The sequence below is a fragment of the Chelonoidis abingdonii genome, chromosome 4, assembly GCF_003597395.2.
Source record: "Chelonoidis abingdonii isolate Lonesome George chromosome 4, CheloAbing_2.0, whole genome shotgun sequence".
Classification (NCBI taxonomy): Eukaryota; Metazoa; Chordata; order Testudines; family Testudinidae; genus Chelonoidis; species Chelonoidis abingdonii.
The window spans coordinates 36,315,408-36,328,682 of NC_133772.1; the positions used below are offsets into that span (position 1 = coordinate 36,315,408).

A 13,275-nucleotide genomic window follows, 5' to 3' on the forward strand; every position below is an offset into this window, starting at 1 on the left:
TGAAACAGTTTTTACAGTTTAAGAAAAATTAGAAGCTACTTAGTGTTGTTTACAAGTACCCATTGTGTATTCACTATCATTTCCAATGTCTTTCTTCTTGAGATTTTTCATGTCTCATGAATGGAGCAATTTACCATTAGGATACACAAATCTTTAAATGCATACCTTTTCTCCATAGAAATCACTTTCCTTAACTATTTAAGATTTTCAAAATAAGAATTGTGTTAAAGGCCCCAAAGTAATAATGTAAGAAAGACTATTTTTGATGGAAGAGATACCATAACCATGAAAAATTGGAGATCTTTATGATGATTAGTTATTTCAATGAACTTCCAACAGCAAACTTGCTTAAAAGTGCTATTTTAATTAGAGAGTACGTCAGACCAGTTAGTGTATTTGGAGAAATCCGACCCCCATTTGTGAGAGACTTGCAGTTATCAGACTCAGGGGGATCTATTACAGAAGAGCTAGGAGTCTTGCATTAATTCAAGAAACTTAAACTGAACATGAGACAATTCAGCATTAAACTCTGTTGGCCCCACTTCGGCTGGAATTCTGTTAGATATACAGTTTTAAAAGGAATAGGGCATATCTATATCAAAGAAAGTTAATAATCCAATATTCTACCTGGCTTAAAAATTTAGACTGATCTAGAGAAAACTTGTAAGAAAAACTGCTGGAGACTCTGACCACACAACACTAGTAATCTATATTTTGGATTAATGTTTGTCAGATTAGGTTATTATTAATCGTGGCAGGTTGTTTTACCCCAGGATCAAGAAAAAGCTTTTCTCAAGCAAAGAAATGTAATGGTTCCACACATTTACCTAAACCATGCAACATTTCTAAATGTCAGGAGGCTATGGAGATTACAAATTGGACCCGAATCACACTGCAAACCTGTGGGCCATTTCAATAAGGCTATAGATCAAAAAAATTCATAGGATGCATTGTTTTCTTGAATAAATATCCAATGCAGTTCTGATTAGTATCCACTACAGATATCAGACAACCCCATGAATTCATTGTTTTTATGCCTTTGTTAGGCAACTCTAGGGTTCTGAATTATTTTTATTTTACATATGGCCTTCTGCTGTGAATCTTGCATTGTTGTACTCTCACATGAAAATTTTAATAAATTAAGAACCGATTTAACAATCTTTATTCATTTTTTGGTCCAAATTAGTGATGTATAATTGCCACTTAGTGAACCCACAAAGAAACCAGTGATCCTTGGAGAAATTAAAAGAAAAAAACCCAATTATAATGAGGCCCAACTAGGCAACCACTTCAGTTTAAAAATAAAATCAATCAAGTCTGTCCTATTTTGAGTTGAGGGACCTGACTGCTGTTACACTGACACTGACTTTAAATACAAACAGAAAATGGTAGCTCTATTTAAGACTATTTCTGCACCTCACAATTAGATGGTGTTTAGCCTTTAAAAGGCCAATGTAAACTCTGAATCACTCAGTGCAGAACAGAATAGTCATGACAGGACTTTAATCAAGGCAAAATTATATTTCTTTATTAAAAGTGAGGTAGGTGTTTGTGTGCATCATTCAATAATGCAGGAAGCAGTTCCACTTTAACTGTATGTATGTAGGCTTGCTCACGTACTGTATATGAAAAACCCCAGCTTCAGCAATTTTAGTCTCAATTTTTCAAGCACTTCTGGATTTACAAAGACCCCAAAGTGACCTCTTCCTGTTGGGTGGTACTTTAAGAGTGAAGTGCAATACAGTATGAGCCCAACTCCAAACACCCTTGCAAAACCATATTAAATTGCCAGTAAGGCAGCCATATTTGCAAAGGAAACCAGGGAGGTGCCGATTCCACAGTGCAGCTACTGGAGAGGTTTGATGACATTCTGTCTGAAAAGCATGATGGCTGAAAAAGCCGCAGTGCAACCGTATCCCTGACACATGGGAAGGGAAAAGGATGCCCTTATAACAGCAGTAACTTTTAAAACTTCATCTTACAAAACCTACTAGATCCACGGTGTTCCTTTTGTTAGTTTCTCCTAAGGAGTTTGTACAGAAGGTCTCCCATCGCTCCCGGACATCATCTGGAAGCTCTAGAGTAAAATGGATGAAAAAAGTTTTAATACCAGTTATCACTCAAGGCAGTTAGTTTTCACTCTTCTCATATCCCAAAGTTAAACTTGCAAAAATCAATGCAGAACATGTTATGCCATACATACAATTGCAAATTTTCTCAGGCACTGTTTATTCTAACAAGGTGTGGTTTTCAGGCAGACATTTCTAGTCTATTAGATGACAATCTCAATGGCTCACTGGTGCAGTAAGCCTGTAACTGTACATGAGTATAAGAAATGTGGGAGTAACCTCATGCACATAAGGACTTGGGAAAGATTAACGCTGCAAGAAGGAACACATGGGATATCTGAGACTGAGAAGGCCTATGCTGGAGAGATTAATTATTCTAGAAGTACCCGTGTAAATAAGCCATTCTCCAGAAGATACTTGACTCAGTGTAGTTTTCATTAGGGCAGGCCACCAGTGTACCATCTATTTTTTCCCCCACACACGTGAAGAATGAATTTTGTTATGTGTACCAATATGGAGGAGATGTGTGACGTATCACCTTCATATTGGTGCACATAACAAAATTCATGTGGTGGGGGTGGGCCCAAGGGGTTTGGAGTATGGGAAGGGACTCAGGGCTGGGACAAAGGGTTGAAGTACAGGGGTGTGAGGGTTCCAGCTGGGGGTGCGGGCTCTGGGGTGGGATTGGAGATGAAGGGCTCAGGGCTGGGGGAGCACTGACAGAGCAGTGGGGTGGAGAAGGGGGCATGTATGCAGTGAGGAAGGGGTTGTTCTCTCCTGTGGCAGCCTGCCCCTGGGGCTATGGCAGGGAGTGAGGATTCCCCCCAGCTCTCTATACAGCAGCATCTGGGCTAGGAAGGGAGAGGCTCTCCCCACCGCAGCAGCTCTGGGACTGGGGCCATGGGATAGGTCCCTCTCCCCTACCCACGGCAGGTCAAGGGGTGGACTGGGGTTGGGAAACGGGCACCTATCCTCTGGCCATGGCAGGTTGGTGGGGGAGAGGGGAGGGGCAGGCTAGGTGGGGGCTGGGAGAGGGGCACCTGTCCCCTGGCCATGGCAGGTCAGTGGGCCAGGCTAGGTGGGATCCGGGCACCTCTCTCCTCGCCATGGCAGGTCCAGGCCAGAGCTGGGTTCAGGTTGGGGAAGGAGCACCTGTCCCCCGGCTGCAGCAGATTCACCAGGGCTAGGCTTCCTAAGCCCCTGTGCAGTGCTTAATAAGCTGCTGTGTGGCCATGCTGCTCAGAGGGAATTTAGCAGGCAACCCCCGCTCACATTTATTTGAAGCAGCCATGGCACTGCTTCCCTAAGTTTGGGGAGACCAAGTCATATAATTTAATAGGTTACCTGGACTTACAAACAGTAAGAAGTCTGCTTCTTTCCCTGGGACAAACAACTTTTGGAAAGAAAGTCCCTATTAAAAGCTGCCTTTTACATTCCTAGCATGATTTAATTCTACAAATCTAACTAACAGAATGACGAAACAAACCTGCTGAAGTTTAATGTTACCTTTAATAAGCTGTTGTACTAGTGTGCTGTTTGGCCCCTTATCAGTACTGTGCACAATACAGTTAGCTATCCTTGTTAAATGACCCATATAACCATGCCGCCTTCCTCCTTCAGCCCTGAAAAAGAGAAGTTCAAATGTTCATCTTCCCAAATAGCTGGCTGTTGAAGTATTTTGTAGTTATGGAACGTTAAGCCTATAAATCCAAGGAAGCAACACAAAAAGTTAGACCAGAAAAGCGAGGAAGCAAAGTACTTTAAATACTCGTAAGGAGAATGAGTAATATATACTTCAAACCAAAACGTTTTTTGGGTTGCTAACACACATTTTTTGGGCTCCCTCTCTGAACTGTTTTTAAAGTACATAAAGCTATCGATAAAGAAAGAGAAGCATGTTTAGTCATCAAGTTATTCTCCTGCTTCTACATAGTTTTGAGGGAAGTTAGTATGGTCAGAATAAGAGTAAAAATCCATGTAGCATTAGATCCAATTTGCTAACAGGTTTGGAGAACCTACCTCACATAAGACATTCAGATATCTTGCCTGAAAACTAATACTTTTCACTTAATACTTGAAAATATTCCATAAAGGGAGTTTTGAGCCTCTAACAGTGCTAAAATAATTCATTAGTTCAGGCTACAATAAAAATTCTCAGATTTTGTAAAGTCTGTCTCAGGGCTAGCCTAACACAAGGGCTAATAAACTTCTACGTACCAGATTAGTCGGGACTGTAGTTTGAGAATGGCATTCAGGACATTACTAGAAATTCCTAGATCTTTGTCCAAAGTGTTCCGCTGCCAAAGCTAACATGTCTGACAAGGAACTAGAAATAGCAGCTCCCAGAATGACACCTTGCAGGGCTGAAGGACAACAGTTAAGACTAGCCGGAGCTGGCCTAGCCTTGAGAAACTGAAAGTCAGAGAAACATCTAGATCTGAGCTTCACTGCCAAACACCAGCAGCTGGTTGCAGGACAGGGATATCTGTCCTCAGCCTGGACATACTAGCTGCATTTGAGGAAAAGCAAGATTGGGTTAAGGAACCACTTGACTGGTTGGACAGGGCAGGCATCTAGTCTGCTGTTCAAATGAGCTTCTCAGTTATAAAAGCAACTAGATGGGCAGCTCAAGATAAAGAAAAACTTAGAAGCCACATCTTGCACAAAAAGCTTGTCTACACAGGAGCACTAAGGAAAATTAATCTAAATTAACTAAAGGTGCTGAAGTGGATTAGTTAAAATGCATTAAACCTGTGTGGAAACTCATGCAGAATTAAAGTGACCTTAATTAGGTTTTGTTTAACGAATTAAGGACTTGTCTACACTGTGCCACAATGCACACTGTGGAGGTGTGAAAAGCAGAGTACACCAAAACGTTATGCTCTAACTGCCCCACATGGATGCTGCTGGCACAAACTAAAAGATGCGTAGTTCACATTAACATAGCCCTGTTTGAAAGGCTGCATTAAACCTCTGTGTAGAGAGACATTCAGAAATGAAGTGGTCTTAATTCAATATAGCTTAATGCAGGGGTTCTCAAACAGTGGGTTGTGACCCCAAAGTGGGTCACAACCCCATTTTAATATCAGACACCTTATTAAGAGTTACACTTTTATCAAAATCTCTTAACTGATGCCCTTTCTTGATGATATGAATCAAGCCTGATTATAGTGAGTATTTCACCACCCCAACCCACAATAAAAACCAAGACAAGATGTTCTTATGAGTCTTTTAGCTACAATTCAATCCTATTTAAAACTCATTTGGTCTTGCTTTTAAAGTTAATTGATTAAAGCACTAAGATCTACATGGAGTGTTGTCAGTTACTGTATGTAGAGAGGCAAGACAAGCCCATCAATGGAGAAACACAGCCATCAACCAGAACCTCCGTGAGCACCGTGAAAGCAGAGAAGTTATTTGAGCATGGCAAGCTTAAGCACTGACATACACTGTGTGCACACTTACAACCAAGTGTGGTGTTCTTCCAGATTTAATCTGTACAACATTTACTCCTGGGGGAATACTACACATGCAAAGAATTTATGTCCCCCGCAGATTTCTTTGCTTCCCTGCAGAAAAATGACTTTCTGATGGGGAAGCAAAGGGAAACCACAGAAGCAGTCAATCCTTCCCAGCAGTATGTTTTGGATGCCCAGGGCAGCCGGCAGAGAGGTAAATCATTGTGGGGCAGGAGATGGAAATGAGGAAGACCCAGCAGGTGGCTCCTAACGTGTGCAGGCTCAGCTGCTAATCTGGACTGGTTTAGGGAGGACTGGACTTCCTCTTCCCCTGCATGGCATTTGCGGCCAGGTCAGACACACCCAGTGATTTCTCCCCCAGCTGTAGAAAGCTCTGCAAACTCGTGCACCCTCTCCTCCTGCTTCCTGCACCCATTGCTCCTCAGCTGCAGGGGGAAGGATCTCTGTACAAGGAGCTGCTCCCTCATCTGCCCAACCCCTGTGCATCCAGACACCCTCATACCAAGACCCTCCTGTCAAGCCTCACCCCCAACCCCCTGCACTCAGAACCCTGCCGATGAGCCCCGAGCCATGCACGCTCAGATCTCCACCCTACCAAGCCCCAACCAGCTGCACCTCAATATCCACCCCACTGAGCCTTACTCTCCCAGCATCTGACCCCCCCACCCCACTGAGCCTCAACCACCTTCACCTGGACCCCCTACAGAGTCCCATTACTATTGCACCAAGAACCCCCCAACAAGCCCCTCCGTATCCAGAGCCCCTCCACACCCAGATACCCGACTAAGCTCAGAGGGGCAAGGCTCTGGGACAGGCCCCATCCTTGCACTGTCAGGATTGAGTGCAGCCTCACTGCTGAGTCTGTGTCTGGGATGGGGGTGGAGAGAGCTGCACAGTGACTCTCACCTCTGTGCAGCCAGTGCCTTGTGCTCCCCAGTGCCATGCTGGAGCCTCCACATTTGACAAATTAAATTTAAAGAATTTTGCAGCACTTTAAAATACTGTATACAGAATTTTAATTTTTTTGGTGCAGAATTTAATATTTTGGCACAGAATGTCCTCAAGAGTAAACACTGTTTGGCTCATTGTTTTACCTCTCCCTTTCTATCTGGTGCTCTATAAATCCTACATGAGTGATTGCTCAGGGTTTGGGGGGGGGGTTGGGGGGGGAGAGGGAATTAATTAAGGAGACTGAAGGCCTGAAGTGACTGCTTGTGTTTATTTAATTACCATTTCCTCCCTCTCCCTCATTCCTACAGTACATCTATCAGCCTAAAACATGTATAAATTAGCATAACAGATGACTTATAACTGTCCATATATGAGGCAGAGTAATGACCGGCAGTTTTCTCCAAATTTAAACCATGGTCTATTTTGGCAGTTGGAGGTACTACTTCCTATTGTACGTTTGGAGGTATTTGGATATCACGGAAATGGGCATGGTTTGAAAACCTATGTAATAGCTGGTCTCTTTCATTTCTGTCTATACCAAGACGAGAAGCAGACTCCACAAGACCTGAGCATTTGGCCAGGAATAAAAACAGCAAAAGGAGGAAGAATATGGATTCAACATCAGAAAATGAGAGACTGTGTTCTATTATAAAGACAAAAAGATTGTAGAAGTCAAAGAACCAAGCCAAGAACAGCCCCTCAGTAATTTTGCTTTATACTGCATTGCCTCCCACAAAGCAACTCTTAAGTTTAGATTGTAAGCGCTTGAAGTCCTTGTCTAAAGTGTCAGGCATAATTTTTGGTGCTATATAAATAGTGTGTAGTATAAATTAATTGGTGTCCTGTCACAGGAATGTAAGTCTCACATTAGGCTCCCAATTTTAATAATCCTTAGGGGGAAACCCCCCCCCCCCCCCAAAAAACTTACTGAAGAACAAAACTGGGATTTCTTTAGCTATATTTACTACAGTGTGCAATAAGAGTTAAAGGTGGGCTTGCATATTTCTTACACAAGTCATTTTCCATACTTCCTCATGAGAGTTCAGTGTCAACAACATTATCCAACAAAGCACACTAAGATCGTTGCAGAATAAAAAGTTACTTTGCTTATACAGTAACTGAGTTCTTCAAAATATGGGTCGCTACTGGTGTTCCACTGCTGGTATGCATGCGCTCCATGAGCCAAACACCAGAAGATTCTTGCCAGCTGTGTCCATTGGTCTGTGCCTGTGCCTTTTTCCTCCTCATGTGGTGAACTGAGGGTATAAGGGGTGGTGCAGACCAACAACTTCTACCACAAATAGCCCTAAAACCAGAGGGGGCGGGCAGTCAGAGAACAGAGATAAGAACCGCACACCTTGAAGAACTCCAATTACTATACAAGAAAGGTAACATTCCCTCAAGTAATGGTCTATACGTGTAATTTCTGTGGATGATGAACAAGCAGTACTGATTGAGGAGGGGGATGCAAGGCCATCTGCTGCACCACTGATCAGAGGACTGCTCTGTTGAAGGAAGCATCAGATGAAGGATCTTGCACCAGGCTATAATGTCTTGTAAAGGTGCGAACAGAGCCCCACACTGTCACTTTACAGATTTTGAGGAGAGGGATGTCTTGAAGTAAACCTACTGATGCACCCTCAGCTTTAGTTGAGTGAGTCCTCACACAATGGTGGAGAAGGGGCATCGTTAACTCAAAGCAGGATGCAGCCCAAAATCCATTTGGAAAGGGTCAGAGGAGATTACTTCCCCTCCCTTACATTCCACGAAGGATTTAAATAGCACTTTGCCCTTTGTAGGTAGAAAACTATGGTCCAACATATGTCCAGAGTGAAGTCTCCTATCCTTCACTGGGTGCCATGAAGCTTTGGAAAGAAAACAGATAAATGAATATTCTGATTTAGATAGAACTCAGAGATTACATCAAAAATTCACTTCCAAAGTAGTCTTAGCGAAATTTTGTCTGTGGAAGAAAGTGTAAGGCAGATCAGCCAGTCGGGCCCCCAGCTTATCTACTCCTCTGGCTGAGGTGATATCAACCAGAAAGGCAACCTTCATCGACAGATGAACATGATGCCAAGGGTTCACACAGTCTTTGTTAATTCTGACAGGACTAGACTGAGGTCCCCCGTCAAGGTAGGTTTTGTTATCAGCGGTTCTAACACCAACACTATCTTTTAAAAAACAAACATTCTTCACCCCTCTGGTTGTTCTCCAGAGGATGACAGGTCTTGATAAGTGCTAAGTGCATCCATATACAGCTAAGAGATACTTCCAAAGTCTTTCAGGAGAAAAGGTAGTTCAAAATGACAGGGATGTTGTCATCTTTTGGGGTTATTAGATAATGTTGGTGCCAAGCCAAAAATTCCTTCCCACTTTTCTGTGTAACACTTGTATGGAATCCTTCCTACTGTTAAGGACAGATTGTACTGCTTCCGAACATGCCTTTTCTAGGTTTGTTGCCCATACAAATACCAGGCTATCTGGTGGAGGAATGCTGGAGTGGGATGTCTGATCTTGCCTCTGTCCTTGTTCAACAGGTCTGGGAAGAGCTGAATATGGATGCATGGGCATGCTGATATCTGGTGAATGCTGGAAAACCAGAATTGCCTGGGCCATCTGGGAGCAAATCAATATCATTGATACTCCCTGTTGCTTCATATTCCTCAGAACCTGAGGTAAAAGTGGAACATGTGGAAAAGTCTGTCAGTTGTCTTCCTCAGTTGGTCTTTAAATTACCTGTAGTCATCATGTGGTAATGATGAGGTCGGTGTAACCACCTCTCCTGCACTTGAAGATTCCAACCCCATTTGAGCTGGTGATTCCTCCTCTGCCCTCCATTAGTTTTTGTGATTCAGGATCTTCTCTGCAAAGGGAGGGCTGTCTGGATTCCCTATGGTACCGTAAGAACTGTCGCATGTATGGATCCCATGGACCCCAGTAAGGCTAATGTGAGGAGACAAAAAGGAACTGGGGTGGTCTCCATGGGGTAGGGTACAATTGATACTGGGGTGCACAATCTCTCTTATGAGATACAGACCCCTTGTCTCTGTGATGGGACTCGCCCCCTACCACTCATCAGATGAGGTAGCAGGTTCAAAATCCATGGGCAGTGCCGTTGATCCTGGGATCCTTACACCCCATCTGGTAGATGGTATCAGTGAGCGACACTCCCTTTCCTGCATGCCTTGGACGAACTTGTGTGGAGATGTCCCTGCTCAGGATCTGTTCTGACAGGAGCAGGGATTCCAGGTTAGTGAAGATGGCCACGTCCAGTGGGCAGCATACCTAGCCCTAGACTCGAAGGCAGTGGGATGGGCTCCCTTCTTTTCATGGCGCCGCCAGCAGTAGTCTCATTGCAGTCTTTGGTACCAATGACTCATTACAATTGCGTGACAGTACTGTGTGTCGGAGGTACCCATTTTTGTTTTTATCTTGCCTGTATCAGGGATTGCCCCACTCCTACATATAGTGCTGGTTTCAGGGTGCGTTTGACCAACAGAACTAGGAGAATGGTAGCAATCTCCTTGTGCGACCCTAACACTCCTGTACCAGGGCATAGCCCCTCACGCAACTTGGAAGTGGTTAGAGAAAAGGCCCTCTTTTTGGATGAGAGCCTGGAGGAATCCTTCACTCTACTCCTACGAGCCCAGACCTGGAGGTCACAGTGCCAGGAATAGCACTTCTCAGTACCTCTTCCTGATGTACAGGAGGGTCTGATGGACCAGAGTTGGATCAAGGGCTCACACCAGGATCCACTAGGAATTTCCAAATCCTGTACTTATTGGACCAACAGGTTCAGTCTGGGAAGGATCAACATTGCCAGGGGAGGAAAAGTGTAAGGAACTGAAATCAGAAAATTAAAAGGCCAACAGAAGCTCTAGTCCAAGTGTCAGTGTGCTTCCTTGCCTAAGTTATATTACTAGTTTAACTTTATTTTTATTCATGTACAAAAGATAAATACACCTCACACCTACTGACAAAAGGAGAAAAGCATGTTCAACATATTCCATGTTTGTTTATGCCTCTTGTAAAATTTGTTTTAAGGTGGGGGAGGGAGAACAGATTAACATTAAAAGCTGTATTATCCAGCACTTTACCAACCGGAAAGCTCTATAAACCAGCATTTCTGATCTTCACTGAAAGTCCGATTTATAGTCCGGTTGGCATGAGGACAGCAAGCTCCCTACCTGGCTCCATGTGGCTCCTCGGAAGGGGCAACATGTCCCTGCTGCTCCTAGGTGGAGGAACGACCACGAGCGGTTCGGGGTGTGGCAGAGGTTGTGGGGCTTGGGCTCTGGGAGGGACTCTGGGTGCGGGAGGGGCTCACCGTAAGGGGTTGGGGAATGGGAGGGTGGTGCTCACTTTGGGCGGCTCCCTGCAAGCGGCAATGTGTCCCTGTCGCTTCTAGACAGAGGCTAGGCTAGGCGGCTCTGTGCACTGCCTGCTCCCCACCCCGAGGACTGGCTCGGCAGCTCTCATTGGTCGGAAATGCACCCAATTGGAGCTGTGCGGGTAGCGCCTGCGGGCGGAGACACACCTCTGCCTAGGAGGGGAAGGGACATCACTGCTTCTGGGGAGCCACCAGAGGTGAGTGCCGCTCGGATCCAGCAGCCCACACCCTCTCCCACCCCCCCAACCTCCAGCTCTGAGCCCCCTCCCGCACCCAAACTCCCTCCTCCTTAACTGGAATTTCTGACTTACCGATACCCCCTCCCCATTCCAACATGCTGGATAACAAAGCTTTTATTGTAGTAGACTCAATTCTAAACTGATCATGCATTCATGTGTTACATCAAATCTAATGTAGGACTTCAATTTCTGGGAAAGGAGTAAAGGCTTTGTTACTCACTGTTTCTTCTCATTCATTTCCCACGCTTCAAGTATTCGTTCCACTAACTGGCACTTAAGAAAAAGCTATTAAAAAAAAGTGTTTGCTTAATATTTCTAGAAGCTTAAGCACAAAGTATCATATATTAAGATAATTTCAAACAGAAGTAGCAATTAGTTTCAGGCAGAAAACTATTAGATCACATAACGTATTTTTAAGTTCACACAACAAAACTCAGAGTTCATTAAGCCCTTTTTACTACATTAAAGACCAAAATTCTTGAGATCAGCACCCTACAACTCCTATTTATGCATCTAAGTAAGTGTTCAGGTCCCTTTGATCTCAACATACTTTGCTGTGTACTGAACGTTTTTGAAAATCTGGCCCTAAGTGAACTATAAGCTATATTCAGAAAATCTATTTTCACGAATGATAAAATTAATAGCCTAGAATGTCCAGATTACCCTAACTTTGGGTCCCAAATCATACACTGTTTACAAGCCTCATATAATGTTTACAGGCCTCCCAGCAAACCAGAAAGGATTCTCTTCAGAGCTAGTCAAATCTACTCTTAAGTTAAAGGGATTCCTCTTCAGACAGACCCAAGACACTAGTTGTCTCCTACAACAGTCTCATCCTAGGGATGGATGAGCTACTGCTGCAGCCCTCCAGCCCCTAGCAGACTGGAGAGCAATCTACCATGCATCAACAAAACCATGCCTTCAACATCGGTAGTGAACTGTCACTAAATTTTTTTTTTTTTTTTTTTTAATATTACATGCCTCTATTTAATAAGACATGGTTTTATTTCCACTAGAAAGAGAAACAGCTACAATAGTTAAGAACAAGCCTTACAATGTCAGAATGTCCACAAAAGCACAACTTACATGTTTCAGTAAGAGATTGTCCCCAATGGAGTCCTGATCTGTAATTGTGCCATTTTCTGTACTCTCAAGGGGACTTGCAAGAATCAATGCAATACAGATTTCTACTTGAGTATGCAAGAAGTTATTCCATGTGTATTTAAAGAACATATCCTGCAAGACAAAATTCAAAAGGATTTGATTACACACACTGGGTTCTTTTCACTGAACAAAACAAGCAGCAGTGTAGTTCTAGAAAGTCAGACAGTAACCAGCACTCTCTTAAATACTTTTAAAATTTTGTACATGGCTTAGATAGCAATTTATTGTTTTAGAACAGGGGTTGGCAACCTTTCAGCCGTGATGTGCCGAGTTTTCATGTATACACTCAAATTTAAGGCTTCGCGTGCCAGTAATACATTTTAACGTTTTTCAGAAGGTCTCTCTCTAAGTCTATAATATATAACCAAACTACTGTTATATGTAAAGTAAACAAGGTTTTCAAAATGTTTCACAAGCTTTATTTAAATTTAAATTAAAATGCAGCTCTTAGTTTAGTAATGCAGTTTGGCATGTATTTGGATACTTTAAGCTGCACACAGGCTTCTAAGTGATCAGTTGATAACCAGCTGGCAGGAGATCAGTGGCTGGAACCCCAGATCGGCAGCTGAGGTGAGTGGAGCTGGTAGGGCTGAGCAGGGCCGGAAGCCTGGACCCTGTCTGGCAGGAGGCCTATGCTGGAACTCCAATTGGAAGCAAGTTGAGTGGAGCTGCAGCTGGCAAGGGGCCAACAGCCAGAACCCCAGAGCAGCAGCAGGTTGAGCTCAGCCTGCCCATATCTGGGGTTTCGGGGGTGGACTGAGCATCTCCGCCCGCCCCTGCCCTGTGTTTTCAACTGCTGGCTCCTGCCAGCAGGGGTCTGAGCCCACTGCCAGTCTGGGGTTCCTTCCCCCAGGCCCGCTGCGGGTGCTGAGTGGGACCCTAGCTGGCAGGAGCCAGCGGTAGAAACCCCAGAGCGGTGGCAGGCTGAATGGCTCAGCCCACCGCTGCTCTGGGGTTTCGGCTGCCCGCTGCCAGCTCCA

The 13,275-nt window shown here is 44.1% G+C and overlaps 1 protein-coding gene across 14 annotated transcripts in view; it reads right to left on the reverse strand.

Moving 5' to 3' along the window:
• PPP6R3 (protein phosphatase 6 regulatory subunit 3) overlaps positions 1-13,275 on the reverse strand; it is a 134,819-nt gene that overhangs the window by 34,693 nt on the left and 86,851 nt on the right. For all 14 annotated transcript variants that reach the window (XR_012655744.1, XM_032801554.2, XM_032801546.2 and 11 more), the window contains 4 exons: positions 12,218-12,367; positions 11,352-11,416; positions 3,576-3,691; positions 1,992-2,077 (listed from right to left, as the gene is read on the reverse strand). Coding sequence is in view for 13 of the 14 variants with exons in the window: in XM_032801554.2 (XP_032657445.1) it covers positions 1,992-2,077; positions 3,576-3,691; positions 11,352-11,416; positions 12,218-12,367 (417 nt within the window). In the remaining variant the exon portion in view is untranslated. The remainder of the gene's footprint in view (positions 1-1,991; positions 2,078-3,575; positions 3,692-11,351; positions 11,417-12,217; positions 12,368-13,275) is intronic.